This window comes from Melanaphis sacchari, unplaced genomic scaffold (assembly GCF_002803265.2).
Source record: "Melanaphis sacchari strain LSU unplaced genomic scaffold, SCAv2.0 Contig0_pilon_pilon, whole genome shotgun sequence".
Classification (NCBI taxonomy): domain Eukaryota; kingdom Metazoa; phylum Arthropoda; class Insecta; order Hemiptera; family Aphididae; genus Melanaphis; species Melanaphis sacchari.
Window position 1 is genome coordinate 2,865,274 of NW_020270366.1, and position 25,381 is coordinate 2,890,654.

The 25,381-nt window shown below is 24.5% G+C and overlaps 2 protein-coding genes across 5 annotated transcripts; both read left to right on the forward strand.

Moving 5' to 3' along the window:
* The first annotated feature begins 2,973 nt into the window (after positions 1-2,973).
* LOC112591840 (TATA box-binding protein-associated factor RNA polymerase I subunit B) lies at positions 2,974-8,204 on the forward strand. Its single transcript, XM_025335780.1, has 10 exons — positions 2,974-3,148; positions 3,542-3,846; positions 4,112-4,274; positions 4,333-4,448; positions 4,513-4,740; positions 4,832-5,052; positions 5,167-5,350; positions 5,619-5,806; positions 6,113-6,344; positions 7,715-8,204. Exons 1-10 carry the CDS (start codon positions 3,056-3,058, stop codon positions 8,202-8,204), a joined length of 2,220 nt encoding a protein of 739 aa, XP_025191565.1. The 5' UTR covers positions 2,974-3,055.
* A 2,001-nt stretch (positions 8,205-10,205) lies between these two features.
* Positions 10,206-18,577, forward strand: LOC112591552 (MATH and LRR domain-containing protein PFE0570w-like). Of its 4 annotated transcripts, XR_003114513.1 has the most exons (9): positions 10,206-10,326; positions 10,438-10,542; positions 10,623-10,780; positions 11,178-11,305; positions 11,953-12,104; positions 14,491-14,565; positions 14,638-17,541; positions 17,615-17,729; positions 18,451-18,577. XR_003114513.1 is itself a non-coding variant. In XM_025335406.1 (7 exons), the coding sequence occupies exons 2-7, from the start codon at positions 10,658-10,660 to the stop codon at positions 18,474-18,476; spliced, it is 3,408 nt and encodes a 1,135-aa protein (XP_025191191.1). In that variant the 5' UTR covers positions 10,339-10,542; positions 10,623-10,657; the 3' UTR covers positions 18,477-18,577. The 4 variants fall into 4 exon arrangements, 1 of the variants encoding a protein (XP_025191191.1); XR_003114514.1 differs by lacking the exon at positions 10,438-10,542; XR_003114512.1 differs by lacking the exon at positions 10,206-10,326 and having other exon boundaries at positions 10,339-10,542.
* Positions 18,578-25,381: the final 6,804 nt, after the last annotated feature.

Genomic DNA, 25,381 nt, shown 5'->3' on the forward strand with positions numbered 1-25,381 from the left:
TACAGTATAATATCATTAAACAATACCTATTTACCTATTTATTTTTATTCAAACATGATATTTTTAATTTTTTATCTTGTAAAATGTATAGTAACACGTTATGTTAATTTATTTAAGTTTAAGATATTCTCATTTTTACACATAATTGTACAATAAAGTTAATTCCTGATAAACTATTTATTTCTTAGATTTTACTCAATATTATTTTTTTACAAATTTTTGAGAATATGTTATGTATAATATCATTACGAGTGTATATTATTGTTTATTTATGTCATTATTTGTTATAATTTTTATAAATAAACTTTTTAACTAAACTTTGGAGTAATAATATTTGTCGTGAATAGCAAGTTAAATGGAATTTTAAAAAAAAAATCGATGTATAGTTTACTTCTAAAAATACACTTGTAACAAATTATAAAAAATATTTCAACAATGACCAAAAGATGACCAAAAAAATTGTTGAATAGATTTAAATAAAGCATGTGAATCATAATAATATGTGCCGTCATAAGTTTACGGGTGTGTACAGTTTGACATTTCTTCAGAAATGTTTGTTTGGAAACGTGAATATATGACAATAAAATATATATTTACATTTTACACTAATGAGCAGGGAACGGGCTTATATGCAAATGTTATTTACAATATGTATTGGAATGAACTTTCAGAAATCTAGTGAGAACGGTTTCCAATTTCGATCATTCTTGTTAAAATAACACTAAGTTTAATTTGCATATCTTAATACATAGGTATTTTTAGTTTTATAGTGCATATTTTTATTTTTAGCACATATATTGGTTTTGTTTTACATTTTTACGACCATAGCCACATAATATCAATAAATTATAAAATACCCATATCCAACACACATATATATATATAGATTATATTAATATAGATGAATTCATGTCATATAAACCTATATAGTTCAAGTAATCAACGGAAACCAATCAGCCAGTGTCGTACATTCATGCGTTCATTGTGTATAAAATTATGTGTAAAATCGTGCCGGTTTTTATTTAGTAACTTAAAAATACCAAAAGTAAAAACAACAATAGTTAGGAGTTACTTACAAACATATTATGTAAACGATCATAACTATAAAGAACTTATAATGAAGACAACGGAATACCTTTTTTTTAATAATTAAAATGAATACATATTATATACATAATACATATAACATATACCTACTTAATTTTAACATATTTTTGTTTGAATTTTTAATATATATTTGACGCTTTTAATCCGTTTCTTACTAATCAGTAGATAATAACTAAAGATCAACATTTAACAGATATACAATGACGAAAGTTTGGATCAGTATAAATTATTAAGATATGTTATTTAATTGTTCTTTGAATAGGTAACTAGTACAAGAGAATGGTTAAGGTAAATACACTGGAAGAAAACCTTACGAATATGTTATGTCCGGCTAGTGAATGATTTTCAGGCTTTTACTCGAAAACATGAAATCGGAAAAAATGTGAAGTATCTAGGATGTTTAGAGCCTAGTTATAGCCTATGCCTTACAGTATTATGATCAATATGACCAATGTCTTTTAGACAAAACCATACCTAGCAGTTAAATAATTTATGAGTAAAGTTATTCAATAATTAAATTTTATCAAAATCTATTTAGTCATATTTTTAAACCCAATAAATTATTAAGATTAAAAAAAATAAAAAGTGGTCTAAAACACCTATAATTAAAAGCATTTTCAAAAGAAAAAAAATTTATCAGCTTAATAAAAAAAAAAAAAAATAATGAAAAAACTTATTTTATTCCTATAGTTTTAAAAAGAGGGAGGGAAGTAAATAAACTAACTACTATACTACAGTTAAGAAGTCGACTGAAACTTGCACAAGTACACAAGAAAAGATACCCAAGATAAAACAAGTTTGAGAGCTGGTCAAATAGTTTTCTCGTACCGAATTTTTCTTATAGTCCACCACCGCATCTTTACAATAATATCTTTATATATCTCTATAGTTAATCTACGAAAACCAAAATTACCTAAAACTTATACGAACCACAGCTATTGCAAACACAGTGGTGCCAGAAGAATTTTGAGAGCATATGCAGCTTACAAAACTCTTGAAAATTATTCTCATCCTGGTAACCCATTCAACCTATTTTTATATTATGTAATTATAAAAAATTTACTTACTGGGCATAAAAATTATTCTCATAAAAAATATATTTAAATTTTAAAATAAACATTTTTTTAGAGTGGGTATTATCAAAAATTACATTCTATTTGGTGTTTATTAAAATATGAATCACGTTTAATAAAAGTAGGTACATTCCAATTAATGTTTAACAAACATTAAAATGTAATAATTGTTATTTCAATTGTTTTTTTTTTTTTTATTTAGGATTCCTAATTTGAACGGTCAATGATTATATTAGGTACTAAAATTAGTGCCTAGCCTATTAGGCTATTTGTCGGGAAACAAAAATCGTTGTTTTATCAGCCAGGTGTAAACCCAGTGTGAAGGAGAAATATCCTACAAACGTTTTTAAAAATTCTTGATTTCTCCGTAAACAGGTCGTTTAATAAAGTACTTACCTCCTACCTACATCTATTTTTAAAATAAGTGTTAGTGCTAATTGTATTAAATAAAAATATTTAATAAATTTAATAAAATGCCATTAGAACCTACTACTTATATAGATAATATGTGTTTTGATTTTTTAAATAATAGTTAACCTTTACGCTTTTTAGTTTGTTCTTAAATTTAGAGACTACGGTTATTGAAGATAGTATTATCTACAACTGTTGAACTGTCTAAGACTGTTATAATTGTAAATAATATAATCAATATAATCCTTATCAACAAATCCGTTTTTTTAAACGTGATAATTGATAAATGATAATATATATATAAAATATGTACATTGTACAATTAATATATTCAAAAATGTATTATGACTTATTAGTATTTGTTTTAATAGTATAAATTTCAAATAATGAAATATCGTAATTAAAGAAGACAAGTTTTCAAGTATTTTATATAATTATTCATTTATAATTAGAACTTTAACAAAATGCAAACAAATGAATGTTTTGTTTGTGGTTGTAACAATTTCACCGTTATTGATGGTGTATTTGTGTGTAATGAATGTGGAATACAGTCTCAAGTAAGCATATATAATTATTTAATTAATTTTTATTTTAAGGAAAATTCAAATATTTTATTAAATAGGTAATATAAAAGTAACTGTGTATTTAGAATTATTTATACTTAATATTATTTATTTTTTTTTTGTTGGCATAATTTTAAGTCATTATTTTCTGTGTTCAAAATTGGGTTTATTTAACCTGTAAGATACTTACTTCAATTATATTTATATTTAATAATATTTTAAAATCCTAATTAACAATTTATTTTAACTAAAAACAGTTGATAGGTAGTTTCAAATTTATTTTTCAATAAAATTTCTTCTTACAAAGATAAAGTAATAATTTTTTTTATTTTTTTTTTTTATTTGTTATATTATATTGATTACTTTATTTGTGTTTTAATTTTACAGAGTATTAGAGAAGAACACATAGACTTACATGAAAATGTTAATCTTAACTATGAAGATCCTACAAATATAGATCATGAAATAACAACAGGATCTCAACTAGAAAAAGCTAAAAAACTATTATCTTGGGAATGTTATAATTTTATACTTTTAGGACTTACTAATGAGATTATTGAACTTGGAGCTAAACCTACCTTAAAAGTGATAGTGTTACAACTATGGGTTCAATATTTGCAATGCATTGAAGTTGCGTTTACTTCAAAGAAATTTAAGAAACTTCCAAAATTAAATACATCAATAATTGATGTGTAAGATAATTAAAATAATTTTGATTAAAAATGTTGTCACTAATTTTGTTTTATGAATATTATTGAACGCCAAGAGTTGATTGATATTCAGATAACCATTATAGTATAAAATGCAGCAATATGATAAAAGTTTATTAGTAGACAGTTGTTCACAAAAAAAAAAAAACTAAAAATTACTATATCAGTTAGCATCAATTAATTTAAAGTGACAGTTATCTGAATATTGTTATAATAATAATATAACAATTATTAAAATTATTTCCAGTGACTGTGAAATTTTATACGGAGTTGAAAATCTGAAAAACAAAATTCTTAGTGCAAAAATTGGAGTAGCGAAAGAAAATAAAAAAAGAAGATGTTCCAATAAAAGAAAATCACTTACGTCTAGCATTAATTCTAGTATAACAGACATTAATAAACGAAATAGAGTAAATTATTAATTATTAATTAAATATTATAACCTAATTTAAAAAATTTAAATTACAGTTTAGCCGGAAATTAAAAAAATTAGACCACTCTACAAGAGATTCAAACAACGACTCAGTAGGATTATCAGATGATATTAGTTTATTGCAAAGAAGTAATAAGTCAAGTAAAATCAAGTAAGATATAGTATTATTATTTATAATATTGATATACACTTATTTAACAATGTTGTTATTTTAGAATTAAATTGACTAAAAGTATAAAAAAATCTCTAACTTCAATGCCATCAAAGACTAAAGATCTTACTCAAGAAGAATCATTAAAGCTTTTAAAAACTGGCAAAAAACAATGGAATAGTTTAAAAAAAAAAGAAAGAAAAAATGTTTTATCTATTAAAAAACTAATATCTATATTACAATTAGCTCTTATGATCAACAATGATGATATCTACCTATCTGATATACTTAGGTAAACTAATTAATATTATAAAACTTATAAATAGTAAAAAGTATAGCAGACAGCTGACCAAATATTTTAATAATTATTTTATTTTTATTAGATGGATTCATGAAGGACATTTGCATATAAATCGTGTTAACTTATTTTTACCAGAAAATTCAAAGCATGGTATTAACTTCAGTAGAATGGTGCCATGTTCATCAAGAAACTTTATAAATGAAGAATTCCACATGCTACTGAAGCATTTTAAATCTGATAAACTACCTAATATTGATTTTAAAAAATTACTGTTACGTTTTTGTGATGAACTTCAACTTCCAAGTAATTATTACTTTTTACAAATTATTTTTATTTATTTTATTATTGTACTGTATGTACTGTATATATATATATATATATATATATATATGTATATTTTTTTTTTTTGAAAATTAGATGATTTCACACATTTTGTTTGCAAACTCGTATCAATATCTCCTCCAAGTACTAAATGTAATCAAATATTACCAGACATAGAAGTTAAAGTAATGGCTTACATACTATTTGCTGCCAAATTTTTATTTTGTCTTGATGATAATGCAGAAAATTTATCCTCAGACTTTGCTGAAAAAATTAACCAGTATGTTATTTATTTATTTTTAAAATCATAGTTCTTTGATCAAGACCTATGCGGTTTTCTGTTGTCCCATTAAAAGTTAATAAAATTAATGTTATTTATTAGATTTTTCCAAATCCCAGGTAATAAAATAAAATTATCTTTTAATCGATATAAAAAATGTTGTAATTTATAAGCATTAAATGTATTAAGAAAAAAAAAATGCAGTCTTTATCATTTAAATACCTAATGTTTTTTTATATGCACATGTTTATTATATTTTTTATTTTAGGTCAAATATAGTTGATAAAAAATTGTTCAGCTGGAATGATTATGTACAATACATAGAATTTAGAAATTGTATTGTATCTAAATATAACTATTGTCTGCATGAACAATTGTATAAAAGCAATATACGCAACACTCAATTATTTATCAACGATTGGAATATTATGAAACCAACTTTACCTATAATAGAAGGTAATAGTTTTTTATATTCACTTAGGTCAGTAGTTCTCAAACTCTGTGTCATGAAGCTCTAAGGTTTCAGTTTCATCAAAATGATTTAGGACTTCTTGGATACTTTAAATTCAATATTATTATTTGCATAAAATAATTTTTATCATGAACTATCAATTTTTTTTTACTTTAAAATTAATATTCTTAGTTTTTAAATTTTTTTATACAACTTAAGTGCTCTATTAATACAAAAAAAAATTTTGAAAACTGCTGAATGAATATTGTATCATTTAAAATTTGTTTTCAATTACTTTTATTATTGAGTAGGAGACAAAATATGTAAAAGTTTTAGAGACAACACAGAATGTTTACTTCAATCGATACCTGATTTTGGAAGAAAGGAAAACTATAGAGAAATTCCTGCCTCAACTAAACCATTGTCATCAACTATAAAATGGATAATTGAATATCATTCAATAGAATTAAGCGATGAAGCAAAAAGAATACTAGAAAAAAATTTTACTCAAACTGATATCTTATACCTAACTAATGAAGAAAGGTATATATATAATAATATATCACATTAACTACATTGTATAATAATTCACTATAAACTAGACATAAAATTTTAAAATGCTTAATTTTTTTTAACTCTTATCAAATGATTAAAATACTTAAAAATTAATTTAATAAATCAATAATATGCTAATTTTCTCTTAAATATCATTTAGTAGCCCAGTATTTTTCCATTAAATTTATATATTTTTTATGCTACTCTCATCAGACCAATTTAAATTTAGTGAACGAAAAAAGACTATAGAATCTTTGAGTAAATCAAGTTTTAATGCGATTAATTGATTATAATAATATATTTGTTTATGGTGCCTATGATCTATCTCAATATTCAATTAATGCAGAAACTTTATTTTGTAAGGGATGCGGGGTGAGCGTAACACTACACACCCTCGGTATGTATTTTTACCAACTTTTTTTTTTTAAGTTCCTCTTTGGCCTGCAATAATAACGTAAAAGCACTGATATAAAAACAAATATTTTTATTTTTATAACTCCATTGTTTGTTATTAAATTAAAGTTGTTAAATTAAAATAGCAAGTGGAGAAGTATAGAAATAGAAATTAAATAAACTATGTATTGTTATATTGAGTAAGAATGCCCATAGAATAAATGTCCAGTTTTATTGAGTTATTTTTATTAGAAAAATATAAGTTAGATTAGGTAGGTTATTTTATTATTAAGACACTATTACTTATAAATTTATTTACCATGAGTAAACAAAATAAATACATTAAAAGTAATCATAATTAACAAAAATACTAACGATAGTAATATTTCTATATTAATATAAGTGTCATCTTAAATAAATTACACAAATATTTTATGAGTTTTAAATTTCTACAGAATGAATAGATCTAATTACAAAAAAAGATGATTCAGAGGCAGTAGCTATAAAAATAAATGTTAAAAGAAAGCAAAGGAGAGAAAGACTAAAAAATGGTGTTATAATATGATAGAATATGACAAGAGAATAGTGGGTTTAATTAAAGGAGAGGTGGGGAACAGAGCACTATGTTTAAAACAATAGTGGCCAACTATATATAGCTAGCAGAGAAGGCTAAGAAGAAGATAGAAAATATATTTACCCTTTCAAAATAAAATGCCTATAATTATGGCCTACTAATTATTTTAAATATCTGTAAAAATTCTGACACCAACTATAAAAAAATTAAAATTACCTCTCTGAATTAATAAGTGCACTTTTTTTTTAATTTCTTTAACCTTGAGCTTTTTAAATTATCTTATAGAACAATAATTTTATTCTTTAATTATCAAAATCATTATTTAAAAACTTGATGTATGAAATTTATTTTAATTTATGTTTCATATTTATAATAATTTTATTTATTACAGAATCTATGATTTAGCTGATCAGTGTAATGTACCTATAGAAGTCAACTTTAATATTCCATTACATTACACAAAACAAAATGATAAAGATTCCGATACTATAGGAACTCTACCGTATACTTCTCAAGTCAATGTGTATTTAGTAAATCAAGAAATGTATAAAAATAAACAGAATGAAACTACTAATAGTTCATATGAAGAGAAACCAAATACAATTTTCTTAGGAACTGGCTCAAATTATTGGTATATCCACATTAATAGACATTTTTTAAGAAAATCAAAACTTTCCAAAATAAATACAGTATTAAAAAAAAAATTACCATACTCATTTTTATGGTTTATGCGCCAATGCTGTAGGGTTTTAAATTGTAATATGTCTGATTTGTATTTGCAACTTATAAATTTAGAGAAAAAATTCTCTACATTTATGCAACCAAATGAAACATCTAACCAAACTGAATGTGAAGAAATGATTTCTAATATTACTTTGTAGGTTATTAATATAGTTTGATATATATTAAAAAAAATGTATAATTAATTATTTTCATTTGTATTATTTATAACTTAATGTTTTTTTAAATGAAAAAATATTTACACAGTGATTTTTTAATACTTAACTTATATAATAAAAACACAATTTTAATTCTATTACAATCTGTTACTTCTATAAAGTTCCTAGTGAAGCTATTTATTGTACTTGTAATTAACCCATCTAAAATCTAAATATATATTAATGTTCAATAAAGAATATGTTCCTAAAAAGATATTTTATAGTATTATAAATTTGAACCTGTAAGCTTTAATACTAATTATTATTAAATAAAAACAATGTGTTCAGGTGTATTTAATATAATAATAGTATATAAATTATTAGGTAGGTATTTGATTTTATCATTTGGTATTTTCCAAAAAAATTGCTATCCTTATATGTATAAAAGAACAGGTCTTTTTTATATTTTTTATTGAGACAACGCTATTAAACGTTTTTCCAATTTTTTTTCACGAGGTTGTACCAAATACTCCTACGAGTGATCTATTATTCGCAATTTAATTTTATTCGTCATTGACGTTATTTTGAAAAAACACAAACACAGGTGAAGCCAGGTAATTAAACTAGTATTTATTTTAATAAATGTATAAACTGCTAGGCTATTATGCCGCTATGTTAAATTAATATTTATTTTTTTTATATTATTACCTATTATTATATAATGGTATAAAATATATTCACTGTATAATTTAAAATATAAAAAGTCTAATTTACTGATTATGTATAAAAAATAAAGTTTGCAGATTTTAAATATTCCTTATTACCTATATATAATAATGATAAAAATGTTTTAATTATTTCTCAATTTTGTAATTACATTACAACTATATCATTAAGCTTAAAAAATTATAATTTAAGTCTTATATCTTATAGTATATTTTTTGAGTAAGACTTTCTAAGACCTCTATCTAGTATTCTAGTTTATTCTTATTTCTTAGTCTGTGCTATAAATTATTAGTTATTATTTTTTTATTTTACAAAAAGCTTTGAAATAATAATTGGTACCTAGTGGCTAGTGCACTTAGTGGCCAAATCTTAACGCCTATCTGTCTATGTTTGTGGCATTTGGTAGGACACAATGCCAATGTATCAATAGTGAATAGATTCTCAATATTCATGAATACTGAATAATCGGAATGATCGGAAACAAATCAAAGCACAGCTCATAACACGGTAGATGGTCAACCTAACCTTAGGTTTTAAGATCGTATTACGATCAGCGTATAATATCAAATATTCACAAACTGTAAACTGATGCCATATTTGATATTATATTAAATCTATTCTGAAATAGAATCATTGAGGTAAATTAACTTTATATAAATTATATATTAGTTGAAATAATTCACATATCTCGATGGATGGACATTTATTATTATTATTATTATTAAAATTATTATTCGGTCTTATAACTATAAGTAATAACACAGAATAGTCAGAATATGACAATCACAATAATAACAGGTATAAAATAAATATTAAACTAAATGTTATTATCTCTATCGACTATCTGTATTCTGTGTTTATTTTTGTACTCTAAACCGCTCTATCACAGATAATAATATTATATACAGTAAATTATATAATTGATATATATGTGTGTGTGTGTGTATGAGTGTGTATTTTTATAACACAATATAACGATTATATTTTATCGAGATAAAGAATACCTATTATTATTTATTATTTTACTCTTTTCGAATAAAAAGTTCTTTTTGTACCTATAATCACACCAGGGCACCAGTGACCAGGCTCACAAGTATAGATCGTTATGTATGACGTAGTAGTACAGTATTCTTTATCTCAGCGACGATGGTTATCTTTCCATGATAATATTTACCAACGAGTTATCTTACCAAAATTTGTTCAATATCATAAAATGTTAAAGAAGTAATAATAGTTAATACTAATAATTATTAATTTCAGATTGTTTAATGTGTACTAGTGTTTTAAATTTAAAATTTTAATATTTATTGTTTTCATAAATACATTACATTACTGTCATTTACATTTTAAGAAATGTTGCAAATTAATGGTAGGACGTAGAATGTCCATCAACTTTATTGTACGTATTTTGTGTGTCTGTGTTAAGAAATAGTCTTAGTAGAGTAATTAATTTCTGTTATATAAATGTTATGTTCGATTTTTTTGTTCTCAATTTACTATGTCTCTATAGTGACGTTAAATTGGTTTTTGACTCCTATTCTTATGTTATTGTTACGTACTGGACGCCTGTAAAATCTAAGAATCTTTGGATTTTAAACTAATCTAAGTTAACATTGTAATGACTAATTTAAATAATTTACTAGTAATATTTTAGTTTGTAATTGTGTTTTACATTAATTTGTTCAATGTTTATAGTGTTAGTTGAACATTCAAAAGCCTGAGATTCTACAATGGAACAGAAAAATGATATGTTATGTGTCGAAGATATTGTTTATATGCTACTTGAATCATTAAAGTCTAATGGCACATTTGATGAAATCCGTAGGCATTGTATTACTGATATTGATGCTAAGGTATAATGTATAAATTATTAAAATATTTTATAATGTTTGCTTTTTAACTTAGAATTTATAGCCTTATTATTAATATATTACTGCTTTAATTAAGTAATATCATAAAAATTGTTTTTCTAATTATTTTTAAATCATAAAATATTATTATAATTATTAATTAGTATAAAGTATACTTATATATTGATATTAGAATCACAAAAAAACCACTTAAGTACATTGTATTCTAATAAAATTAAATATTTGAATTGTTTTTATTTGTAAAATATGTATAATGGCTTATTAAATGTACAACTGTGCTGATTTAGTATACTTATATGATTTATTAACTAATTTTTATTTTATAAAATGATTATATGGCATTGATAATTATCTATTCTTCATTTTTTTTTTTTTATAGCCTACTTATCAAAACTGGAAACAGCGAATAGAATCAAATGTCAACAAATTTTTAAGTAAAGTTAAATATACTCCTGAATTAAATAAAAACACTGTTCGAGAACGACTTCGAAAACATTTACTTGATGGGTAAGTATTTATAATTTGAAATTGATATTTTTCATTTGTTCATTATTTTTGAAACAATTCATACTATTTAATGTTGAAAATAATCATTCTTTTTTTTTTTTTTAAATAAATTGTATTAATCAAAGTTACAATATATAAAATCATTAAAATAGTCTTATCAGTTAATTTGTTAAATGTTTGTTTAACATAATTAGCAGAGATGTGTGAAAAATTTTCAGAGTACATAAAGTTAACAAGAGTATACCTTACTAAGTACCTTTTTTTTTTTTAATTGTCTTACTGTGATCAACAATTACACTGATAAAATATTTATTTAAAAACATATTTTAAATTAAATATGCTTAAATTTTTATATTATTTTATTAAGTAATATATTTTTCAAAATAACAGAATGTAATTAATTATTTAAATAAATCAGTAAATCATTATTGTCCATAGAAACTAATTATTATAGTTTTTAAATAAGCTTTCATATAGTATCAGTAATTTACTGTCATCCCCTTCAAGAACACACTAATTAATGTTAATAAGTTACTTCTTTTTATTTATTAATGTTATTATATTGTATTATATTTACTTGCTTTTCACTAATTTATATACCTATTTAAGAAATAATATATACATTGTAAATAAATATGTATTTTAAGACGTGAGACTCAAGATATTGAAGAGGGAGCTGATAGAATACTTACTCAAGTTCTTGCGCCTCGTACACTAAGTATTTTTGAACCTAAAATAGCAATTGCTGTTGATGAATACTTGGGAATCAAAAAAGAGGCTCCTCCAATTGAACTTAATGGTATGTCTATCATTATATTTAATAATTTTTATACTAAATATAACTTATGGTTAAGTATAAAGACATGTTAGCCAAAGGACATATTTTCTTAGCCTGCCAATTTTCTTCCAAACATGAATATAAATTTAGCTATGACGAAATACATAAGTAATATTATAGATTATAATATAGTATAATTAAAGTATACACATTTCTTCTATACTCAGTCATTAGCTAATGTCTTAGTTCTCCACTTGTGTTAAATTTAATTGTTTCTCTATGTTATAAAAATGAAATAATATCAATCAATAAAAATTGAAGCATTATAACATACTTAGATAAAGTTATGGTACCTATATACTGTTAATGGACAAAATTGTATGCATATTTATATTCAAAATTATTATGATTGTAATGATAACTTAGTGATGTCTTGTTGTAAATTATAAATACTTTTTAACGTTTTCATGACAAATTGAAAATTACTGAATAGAATAAGAAATCTGGTTCCTTGTTAATATTTAACTTTATTTCTAGTTAATTTTTTATTATATTAAAAATTTCAAGAAGGTGATATACCCATAGTATGGTTAATATTTATTAGAGGTGCCAAATCTTATAAATTTAAGCAGATTGAAAACAATTATCTATACACCCACCCTTTACTAATTACCTCAATAATATAAGTTTAACATCTTGATTATCAAGCCATAATTATTTTTTAAGTACTGTATTCTAAAATAAATAAATTATTGTATGCGCTTTAAGGGGTTAAATATATATAAAAATTATTTAATCATTTCATGCAATTTTCAAACACTACAATTTATATATAATATTAGTCTAAGCAGTCTAAGCAAAGACTCATGTCATAGACATAGCCGTAAGTGAATTAATAATTTTTTTTTTTAAAGTTTGTGCATATAAGCAAATTGTAATTTTAATGTATCATTATTATTATCAGTATATACAATCATTATGAGATGTTCTTATAAAGCAATAAAAAAATATTAAAAATGCATGATTATAATTTTTTTTTAAGTGTTTGAAGTTTGTTTTAAATAAAATATACATTTGTTCTAACAGTTATTTTTATATTTACGGTTTCTATGCTGTATTTAACTTTGATTGGAGATCGCTGGTTTGGGTTAACTTTTCAGTTCTTTGTCAAGTGTAAAAAACATAGTTATAATAATTAGTAACTTACTCAATATTTTATCATAAACAGCCCACCCACCCACTTAATTCCAAAAAAAATAAGTGAATCTATTGCTTCATTTGACATACTATATATTTCGCGCCAAGACTTCTGTATTATAAATACATAGCATAGTGAATTTGTATTTAATTAGACTAATTTTATATTATTAGCTATTATATTATGATATTTGTAAAACTTAAAAGTAAGAACATTTTCTGTGTTTGTTCATTAGTTTTTTACAATATTTCAATTTTAAAATTGTTTTATTTACATAGGTACTCATATAACTATGATTATAAATTAAAATATTAAGAAAGCCAACATATGAACATGATAATATTTTTCCTTTTAAGTGTTATAATAGATCAATTCACCATAATATTAAATCTAATAACACAATATTAGTCCTGTTAAACATAGATCTTCTATGAGATGGAGACAATATATTTGGGTAAAACATCCTCTTAAGAGAATGTTGTACCTTAATGTCCTGTCTTCTTTTTATTCTAATGTACACCATACCAAATTTGAGTTCAGCAAAATCCGTTTTATGTTGTTTGCTTTTATAATAGAGTAAATTTACTTATTATTTACTTAAAGGTAAGAATATTATCTAAGGAATCATATAGGCTCTTATTAATATTTTATTTTAAACTGAGTTATAGCTATGTAAAATATTAAAACTTTAAAATGCTCATAACTCACTTTAAAATTAAAATGTCGATAAAAGCTTATCTAATGCCTTAGATAATATATTTATCATTAAGCTTGATAATAGGTCAATTGCCTCTAATATTAAAGCTAATAGTATAAAATGGATTCTGCTAAATACAAATTACCTATATTGCATGTTAGTAAAACAAACCCAACACATGCGATTACAACGTCCTCTTAAAAGTTGTTATTAATAATGATAAACATAAAATTTTAATCTTTTTACTTTTTATTATTATTTTTTCAAGGTTATTTTTATAATTTTGATTCCTTTAACATTAAGGTTTAAAAAAATCTAGTTTGGGATTTTAGTTTTGATATTTAGATAAAAAAAAAAAAAATTATAAATTGAATGTTATTTTGGTTTTTAAGCATTAATTATAAAAATAATAAATTGTTTTAATAAAACAATATTTAAATAAAACTGTAGTATCAATGTATTATTAATTAAAGAAATAATATATCTATATTAATCTAATGTGTTATTTTTAGGTTTAAAAGAATCTAGTATGAATTTGGTAAATGAATCTAACATTGAAAATAGTACTGTTTACAATCCCAAAATAGGCAAGTTAATTCTACTGTTATTAAATTAATTTTTACTTATGTAATTATAATAAAATTTATAACTTTATTTAGATTTTATCCCAAGTGCTGATAACATAGCTTGTGATAAAACACAAAAAGATGATAGAAAAGACTTAAGATCAGACAAAAAAGAAAAATCTTCTAGTCTTTGTAAGGAGCCCAAATCATTGAATGGTAATCGAACTGACGATGAAAATGATACTGAAGGATCTTTAAAACAAAAAAGTAGTCAACACAAAAATAAAACTTCTATATCTGACAAGTCTAAATCTTCCTCTGGTAATCATAAAAATAGTAAAAAAGATAATAGTTGTAAAGAAGTTGATAGATCTAAAGATATAGTTGACAAACCTAAAGATATCATTAATAAATCCAATGACTTTGTTGACAAATCTAAAGATGTTATTGAAAAATCTAAAGATGTTATTAAGCCTAAAGATGTTGACAAATCTAAAGATGTTAGTAAGCCTAAAGATATTGTTGACAAGTCTAAAGATGTTAGTAAGCCTAAAGATATTGTTGACAAGCCTAAAGATATTTTTGACAAATCTAAGGATATTATTAATAAGTCCAAAGATGTTAACGACAAATCTAAAGATATTAATGATAAATCTAAAGATATTGTTAATAAAGCTAAAGAAATAGTTGAAAAGTCCAAAGACAAATTATTGTTGTCAAAAAATTCTAATTCTTATAGTTCAAGTCATAAAAGTAACCGAACAGATACAAAAAGAACTAAACGTTCTGTTGAAGAGAAAAAAAAGTCGTCTAGTTTTTGTAAAGAGCCTAAATTATTAAACGGTAATCGAAGTGATGATGAAAGTAATGCAGGAGGATCTTCAAAACAAAAAAGTTCTATTCATAAAAATAAGAGTTCTTCATCTGACAAGACTAAGTCATCATCCAGTAATCATAAAAGTAGTAGAAAAGATAATACTAGTACAGACGTTGTTGATAAGTCTAAAGACAAGTCTTTGTCAAAGAAGTCTAGTAGTACTGATCTTGATAAGTCTAAAGACAAATCTTTATCAAAAAAATCTAGTAGTTCTGACATTGATAAGTCTAGAGACAAATCTTTGTCTAAGAAATCGAGTAGTTCTGATATTGATAAGTCTAAAGCCAAATCTTTGTCAAAGAAATTTAGTAGTTCTGACATTGATAAGTCTAAAGATAAATCTTTATCAAAAAAATCTAGTAGTTCTGACATTGATAAGTCTAGAGACAAATCTTTGTCTAAGAAATCAATTAGTTCTGACATTGATAAGTCTAAAGACAAATATTTGTCAAGAAATTCTAGTAGTTCTGATATAGATAAACCTAAAGAAAAATCTTTTTCAAAGAATCCTAATAGTATTGATGTTGATAAGTCTAAAAACAAATCTTCTTTGTCAAAAGATTCTACTTGCTCAAGCCATAAAAGCAACCGTAATGACTCTAAAAGGCTTAAAATTTCTCAACCGGAAAAAAATAAATTACCTTTAAATAATAAAAGTATTGAAGAAAATAGAACAGAAAACCCAGAAGAACCAGAGTGGAATGATTTTCTAAGTTCTAATATAACAAATGATGAACAAGATGCAGCTAATGTTTTATTATCAATGAGTACAATTTCTTATGAAAGTTCTCATAGTGAAATTATAACAGAAAATATAATTTTTGTAGAAAATTCTTCTTCTACTGCCGAAACTTTAGAAACATCTAAAATAGATAATGAATTAGAAGCTAAAGAAAATGTTGATCAACAGAAAATTCTACCATCTAATGATGATAGTGATGATATTAAAGAAAACTTTCGATTAAAATCAAATAATTTAGAACCATCACATATACTAAATACTGTAAAAAGTGTATCAAACATTAGCCATTTGTTTGATAAAGTATGTTCTGTTGATATTGAAAGATTACCATGTAATGATATAAAATTGCAACGTAACTCTGTAAATAATGTTGAAATAACTGAAAAATACCAAAAACCAGCTGAAATAGTAGTGGATGAAAAAGAATTAAAAATATTAAATGTTGAAATAAATTTGGATCAAAGTGAAAAAGAAAAAACTAGTGATATCTTAAAAGTACCAAAGCTAAAATTAAAACTATTACCAAATCAAATTGATTCTTTTAATAAATGTAAGAGAAAAAAACATCATAAAGATAAAGAATATAAAAAATTAAAACTTTCAAAATCATTTGATATTCCTAGTGAAATTAGTGTATCTGTTACTGATAGTGTATCAACAAATATAATGAATGAAAAATCTAATGATGTGGATGTAAAAATTAATGATTCAGCAAGTACCTCATTTAAACAAATATTACACAAGGAAATGGAAAATAATAGCGTAAAAGTATTAGATGATGACAAATCACATAACTCCTTCAAAGGATTTTCCGAAGTAGAAACTATCCCATGTAAAAACTATGGAATACTAAAAAACATAATCAAAACCTTACAAGAAAAGATGAATAATCATGATGTAATTAATGATGGGTTCAAAGGTTTTACCAGAGCAGAAACACGTCCATGTAAACATCGAAATATTGTTTATGCAGAGCTTAATAAGTTGAAAGATAGTATATCCAATATGGACTTTATTGGATTTTCTGAAAAAGAAACTGAAATGAGTATTGGACATAAATGTGTTTTACAACAACTAGAACTCGCACAAAAACAAAGCAATATAGATAATCATCAACAAAATTTGAAGTGTGGTGAAAATGGGAAAACGTTTAATGGAGTTGTTATGGCAGCATATTTATATAAAAGTGACGATGATAATAATGATACAACACCAAAAAAAATCTACCAGAAATCAATTAATGATAGTAAAAAAGATTGTCCTACTGTTAATAATAATAATCACAATCATAATAATTGGGTTGTTGAACAAGAAATGAAATATAAACTTTTACCTGTAAAAGTAAAACTTGAAAGATTAATGGAGTATGGATGTAATAGTGAGTATATCTACTGTTAAATAGAATTTCCCCATCTAGATTTACTATTTTCAATTGTAATGTATTTTTTCAGATACTAAACGTGTGTCTAACTCTCCACAGCTACCTATTTAATTATTAACAGTAAAAATAAAATTTATAATAAGAATCATGTTTTCAATTTTTTCTTCAAAAATATTTGAAAAAAGGTATGAAATATCTTTAAAAAAATAGTCATTATTTGTACAAATCAACCGTAATTAATAACTAATCTGACATTTTCATAATATTTAAAATTATTTATTTTATCTTGATAAAACATAAATAACTTAAATTAATTGAAGAAAATTAAAATAATATTTATGTGTTCAAAATCATAGACCTTTTAAATCATCTGTATAAATATTTCCTATGATTAAGAATATAAAAGTCTATTGTTATTCTAAATTCAGATTATTTGACTTTGAAATCGTTTATGGATGATATAAACATCATATTCACTGGATTGCCTCAATTTTCCATGCTATTTAAAACTGTTTATAATTCCTAGATAATTTATATGACTCAAGTCTTGTAACTATCAAAGTTAATTAATTCAAAGAGGAAATAAATATTCTGGTGCATTTGGTTCTATGCCTGACTATTAAATCCTATAAACTGCGGTTATACTGTAAATTAATGTTTATTTAGAAATTGGCTGATCAGTTTAAAAAAATCGTGAAATGGAAAAAATTCTACTTAAATTCTCTGTAATAGTTTTACCATACAACAGACAATGAATAGCCTAATCTGACCTGTTATCTTTATAAAATAGGAGCAAACATACTTATGAGTTAGAACTGCTAGAAATGCATAGTCTATAGATTATGGATCAAATTCAAAACTATTATTTCAATCTGTATATTGTTTTCTCTTTTTTTTTTTACTTAGGGTCAAAAAGAAGTGTACATGTTTAATATGCATTGTCAACAAACCGAACTCTGTATCTATTTAAAATACGATTGTGTAATTTTTTCCTACTTTTTCATTACAATCGACAAAAAATAAATTTATTATTGAAAATGTTACAACTTTAAATATAAATTTTGATGAAATAAATAATAAATTTAATAATTAAATAAAAACAAGATAAATAATATATGAAAATTTTTCATATCTATTCCTTCTCGCTCTTTATTTATTTAATTTTGATTCTTTGTATAATTTAATATGCTATCAAAATTGTAAATCGTTAAATAATAAAATATTTCTTTAATTTTTATTAATTCTTCTAATGAATAACAATTTTTTTTTTTTTATTGTAAAAATATTTAATTTAATTTATTATTATGTTAAATATTATACTATCTAATTATATCTAATTAAATTAAATAATAATAATTTTAAAATGATTATTTATCAAATGAAAATTAATTCTGTACACAGTACTTTTTAATCTTTTATTTTTAAGTTAATTACATTTTAAATAAATAAATATATGAACAATTTTTTAATTTTCTTAAATTATTTAATAATTATTTCTTCGTCATAAATTACACTAATTTTATTTAAGTTAACAATTAACTATTAAATACAAATATACAGTAAATATCAAGTACTTTAAAATAAAAATGTTCACTGCCTTTTAATAATTTAATAATAGCTATTGTCATGTAATATAATTGGATTCTCTTAGTAAATTTATTATTTTGATCTTCCTGACTATATAGTTATTATAATAAATTAAGTTAATTTTTATTCATTTTTTATACTTATGTACCTATGTAATATGTAATATATATAATATTATGTAAATTCTTATGAAATGTCAATTTATTTATTTATTTTAAAATAAAATATATGATTGATATTTGTACATATTATACAATATGTATTTACTATCCTTATAATATTTATACATTTTGTTAAATTTGTATTGTTACAAATAAAGTTTACTTTTTTTTTTTTTTAACTAAATATTTTGTTTGTATTTTACTCTTATCATCTTATTATTTATTAAATAATATTGTTATCAAATTAATTTTCTCTTCTCACTAAATTATAAAGTAACAATAACAATTAACATTGTTGGTTGACTATTTATTATCCATTGACCATTTTAAACTTCTAAAGATTTTTAATAATACAGGTCTCCTTCAAAAATCACTAAGAAAATTCTCTATGAGGTTTAAGTTTGAATATAAAATACAATTATCAATTATTATCATATTTATTTTGATGATTGATGTATGGTATGTACTTATAAATAATATAATAATATAATATAAGATATATTTATTATTACTATCATATTATGATAGTCACATTTTTTTAACATTTAATAAAATAATTAAAACTAAGAATATATGTGTAAGCTTAAAGTAAATTATACCATACTTATATAATTTCAGTACCTAATATCTAAGTATTTTGCAGGTAAAATGTGAATCTAGAATACCAACCAAAAAATGTTTTGCTAACAAACTATAGGTAATATTTTTACTTGATTTTATTCTGCTTAAAATTACATTATCATTAAATAATCAACTACTTAGTTCAAAATTAATTAATTTATGAATGTTAAAAATCCGCCACCTAATGTAATATTTAGTTTAAAATATTCCATTTAAATATTAGGTACGTAAATTTGGTACCTACCTAGTAGGTGAGGTTAAATCCTTATTTCGTGTGTATTTTTTTTTATTAATACACACAGAATTTTATTTTAAATGCATTTAGTATATTCCAATGGTTTCTATGTTATGGTGATCGATAATCATATATTTTGAATTTGAAGCATTTGCTTAACTCGTCCTGTTTTTTACGATATTACTACTTATGAAATCTTTTTTTTTAGAGCAGTAGATACAGATTTTTTTAGTTGTTTATGGAAATTATTAACACATATATTTTTTAAATTTTATACCATAACTGAATACGTTTAATAAAATTATGTATTAAATACACGTGAAATAAATATCCTATATAAATTCACAGATCTTTTAATTTAAATACATTCGTGAATAAAAAACATGGGATCGCGTGAATCTTAATTCACATTTAAATCTGAGAACTCTAAACTTAGATTAAAATACAACATCGAAAGTCATTACTCGATATTAATTTTATTTTTTTCGTTAACATAGTTTTTAATAAGGTAATTAAAATATGTAGGCAAATTGTTTCATCATATTTTAGTGTTTATTTTGTCACTATAAATATGACGGCTAATCGAAACGCTATTTTTGATTTAAAGCGAAATTTTATTTGTCCATGTACACAGTGAACATTACCAACCGATTTGAGATAGGCACTATCGAATAGACATACTTGATAATCTAGCAAATTCGAACTATTCTTATGATTTTTAACTGAATATTTAATAATTTACTGATATAGTAATATATTTTAAATATTTTAAATTTTCTTATTTTCTGTACAAAGACCCACCTCAAAATTGAAAATCGAAGTATTTTTACTACCCCAAAGGTGATGACAGACAGAAAAAAAACACATATCATTATAAAATCAATATACATATATTGCTCTAATCAGAATCTAAAACTAATAAAACATTTCATAATACTATATAATATAAATTAAAAAGATATTTAATTAAAATATAACATACCTAAATCCTTTTCTGTTGTAAAAAATAAAACAAGTAGGGTCAAACTTGAAATTATAAACATCTAAAATATAGTAGGTAATTAATAAAAACTAAAGAATTATACTTCTAAATTTTTATTTAAAAATATTAAAATATCAACATTATTTGAAGATGGTCAGTTTTTTTATTGACTTACAATTCGTCCAGCTTTTAAAAAAAATCCTCTAGTGGTACAACTTACAAAAGTAACAAAAATACATGCATAATTTAACATAGTTTATGTTAAATAAACTAATACTGAATTATAATTTTTCCCGAATTGAATTGAATTTTCATTCAGGTTCAGATATAGTAAACTTATATAGTTATATGTATTGCCAGATTAACGTTACTACCGTACTAGTGTTAATTGTTTTTGACCTGATTGTTTTAACTTTAACTTGGATATAATCTAGACTCTAGTAGGTTTTCCTTTTCTGTTTTACTAGCTGATATCCCAGACAGAGATTGGATGGCTATTTGTTGTCCTGTACCTATAGTTGCAGGCGTTGCAGCCTCAGTTACTATCAGATCCTAACACAGAAATTGAAAAAAAAAATAATAAAAATTGTTATTCATATCTTTATTATTTTTAATACAACAAATGTGATTTCAAAATTTTGTTTTATAAAATAAAATACTTACTAAGTATTCCATTAATTTTATTGTTTATGTATAGTTATGTTTTACGTAGGTAATAATTTAAATAAAAATTCACTATTTTAACTTATGTGTGTCCAATGTACAAAATATAGTATGTACCTATTAATTTCTTTTAGTTAATTTTAATCATTATAAATTATCAAAATTGTTTCTTAATAGGTAACTATAACTTCATACTGAACTTCTTGCAGGACTGTATCTGCATTTAATTCATCATAAAAATAGATTTTTTGTACCATAAGTGTAATAAAATCGCTTTAGTAAAAGAATATGATGTGTTCATCTTTTCTACAGCACCATTTAATGGCAAAATGTTATCGGGAAAAGATTTCTATAAATAGCGAGATGCCACTTGAGAATTTTGGAGTTTTTTCAATTATAAGGTAAGGACTTAGAATGAGAAAAAAATGTTAAAAAATCATAAGTGTTATAAATAAATAAGTAATAATAAATCTCTAATCATATATGATTACCTAATGGAATTAATTTTTCTAATTAAGTTTCAAATGACCTTATCAACATTACCAAATATTCTATCACAGTCCAATATCCATTGATCGTTAGTCGACATTGTTGTATATACGTAAGAAATAAGAATATCTGATTTTCATTAAAACGCAGTACCTTTCTTTCGCGTCACTGACTAGATAGTAAATATATGTTGTTATTAATATTAACATTGATTATTATAGAATAGAGAATAGACTACAATTATTATGATTTTATTTTTAACACAATTTAAACTATCAAAATAACTCCGAAATCATTTTTTAATGACGTTTAGTTTGTTTTCGTATATCTACGTGTTTTTGCCTCGGTGATGATTTAAAACAATAAATCAGAGTGCATCCCTTTACTTTTTATTTCTGTATCATAAAATAGAAGAGTATGAAAATATAATCCATCATCTACAACTTATCTATTTGGTCTGGTGATATTGAGGTTTTTTTTTTTTAACTCAATAATAATAATTTAGCCGTTTGTTTTTTTTTCTGTTTAGTACGACATTACTTTTCGTATGTATGTCATCTCATTAGTATATAGATACGTCGTAAAAGTATAATCATTGACTATAAATATTAGTACCTATCGTTATAAGTACTATATGTCTATATTTAATCGATGGTATAATGAATGACGAAAACAGGTATCTGCAGCAGACGTGATCGGGTACAAGGTATACCCGGTCACTGGTCATCTCGGAATACGCACGCTCGCGTGGACGGTAAGGCGCGGACGTATGCCGCAACCGCGCGTTTAAACCGTGCGTGACGACCGCTTGACGGGCGCCGCTTATAGATACATTCGGCGATATTGTGGGCGATGATAAAGCATATAGTTACGCGAGTAATGCGGAAATGCGGAATCGGTGGCCACCGGTACGACGGCGTTACTCGGCCGCCGCGAGAGCCCAAAGCGTAAGAAATGTGGTCGGCGGACAGCCGAACAGCAGTCGCGCATGATAATATTATCATTATGAACTGCCTGTCGCCAATCGCCATGTCCGCATCCGGTCGCCGACGGTGTCGCGCACCTGTCCCGCGCCCGAAAACCGCCGCGTCGTCACTGCTGACGTTTTAATTCCAATAGTTCAATCCAAGGTGACCCGTTTTACACCGTACAAAACGTTCGCCGTCGATCAAATCGCCATCAGAGTCGTCACGTTACCCGGGCCACGCCGTCGACAGCGCGCGTACCGCTGGTACCGCCGGGCACCGTGGTCGGTCGCGCCAGTACCTATATATACGACCACGGCGCCCGGGCTATGCCTACTGCTAGCCAAGGCGATTTGTTAAACATATTTCACCTCTTCCGGTGGTTAATTTTCTCGGTAAAGTTACCGAAGTTTGTTGAGGTCAGGCATATATGTTATGCGCTCATCGGGCAATATGCAAATTACACTGTTCGATCCGTTATCCCAATCATAATAGCATTATTCAAGACCACTGCGATAACACATCGCGTACATCGTCCTTTCGGCAGTACTGCCATACGAGTTCGATAAGTTTAATCATTTGGCTAATATTTTAATATGGTTTGATCATAGCCAAGACCAACTGTTCGATTGAATAATGAAAAAAAAAAACTTCAATTCAATAAATCGACAAACAACGGGTCAACTCTGTTGGGTAATTCAGAATATTATTTGATATTTTAAAATCGTATATACTAGCAATAGGCGTCATCTATACTTTCGTACTAATCGTAGAAGACATCAGCAATAGCATTAAAACTCAAGTACAGTCTATAATAGATTTTCTGTACCAAATTCTGTAATGTTAGACACATTTTAATATCATCACGAAGGGAGTCGATTTATTCAAAATATTATTCAAATGACTATTGTAAGTCGATTTTTTTAAAAATAATTAGGAAAATTCTTATTTAAAAAAATATTAATCTACAAATGTATTTTCTTTTATTATTTCCGTAAACTCGACTATTTTTAAGTAATAATGAAGAAATCGATAAATACGCCTCATGCTCCGTAGTAAGTATGACTTCTGATTAGTTTACTTAATGGTCAATAATTACTAGTGCTGTTAGCTCCAGTCAACACCAGTCGTATCCATTAGATTCTATCACATACATTGCCAACCTAGTAGACACAAGATAACCGTAACACAAACAAATGAGAACTTCATATTATTTGCTATTAGATGAAATGCCAGAAAATAATGAGCATACAAAAAAGTAAAAATACACAATTTTTTTTCTCTTACACTTCTTACAGCCCACAGTCACCTGTTTATTTATTTTTTTTTGTTAAAAACCTAATAATTCTTATTTTTTAAAGTGCAAGGTGCTTGTAAATTTGTTTGAAACAAGCTATAATGTTAAATGGAATGTTGCTCTACCTTTTAATGTAATTATTAATTTAATTTTCGAAAAATTTACAACAAAAGACCTTGAAAACCCATTTTTTATGAAAACCACATTTAATGCGAAATTCATGTGAAGGAATAACTTTTAAATTTCGAAAGTGTTTTTAGTATAAATATACAATGTACATTGTACCTACCATTTTTATTTATCTATTATTAAACGTACGTTATAAGGGAAGCGTTTAACGCAAGAACTGAAACTATATTCATAATTTTTTTCGATTCGGTTAATAAAAATAATTCAGTTCCTGTTACGATTCCGGTTAAAACCAGTTCTTAATGGTTTTTCAAAATACATATGTTTATATAACATATTACAAAAGTATGAGTAATAATTAATAACTAATACAGTGGCATACCCGGGATTTTACAATGTGGGGGGCTTGAAAATAAATAATTGCTAAGTTGTGACAGGCTCATTAACTTAAAAAATAAAATAGTTGATATTTTATTTCTTACTTAAATTAATCATAAAATAAACAAAAAAAAAAAAAAAAATGAAAAAAAAACAAAACAAAAATAACGGGCAATAAAATACATTTTTATTTAGTCCAGGTTAAAATTGTTGGCAACATCAGTTCATTTGTAATCATAGATATTGATTATAGATCATGAAGATCTCTAATCTTCATGTTATAGATTATAGATACCTATCTATGGACTTTAGTCGTAACCATAGATTAAG

What these genes read in the sequence shown, in the direction of transcription:
- LOC112591840 (XM_025335780.1), top strand. Translation starts at nt 3,056, where the DNA reads ATGCAAACAAATGAATGTTTTGTTTGTGGTTGTAACAATTTCACCGTT. An exon ending in AATAAGTCAAGTAAAATCAA is followed by an intron (nt 4,449 to 4,512) that starts GTAAGATATAGT and finishes TTGTTATTTTAG; the next exon opens with AATTAAATTGACTAAAAGTA. An exon ending in TGATGAACTTCAACTTCCAA is followed by an intron (nt 5,053 to 5,166) that starts GTAATTATTACT and finishes TTTGAAAATTAG; the next exon opens with ATGATTTCACACATTTTGTT.
- LOC112591552 (XM_025335406.1), top strand. Translation starts at nt 10,658, where the DNA reads ATGGAACAGAAAAATGATATGTTATGTGTCGAAGATATTGTTTATATG. An exon ending in TCCTCCAATTGAACTTAATG is followed by an intron (nt 12,105 to 14,490) that starts GTATGTCTATCA and finishes TGTTATTTTTAG; the next exon opens with GTTTAAAAGAATCTAGTATG. An exon ending in TGTTTACAATCCCAAAATAG is followed by an intron (nt 14,566 to 14,637) that starts GCAAGTTAATTC and finishes AACTTTATTTAG; the next exon opens with ATTTTATCCCAAGTGCTGAT.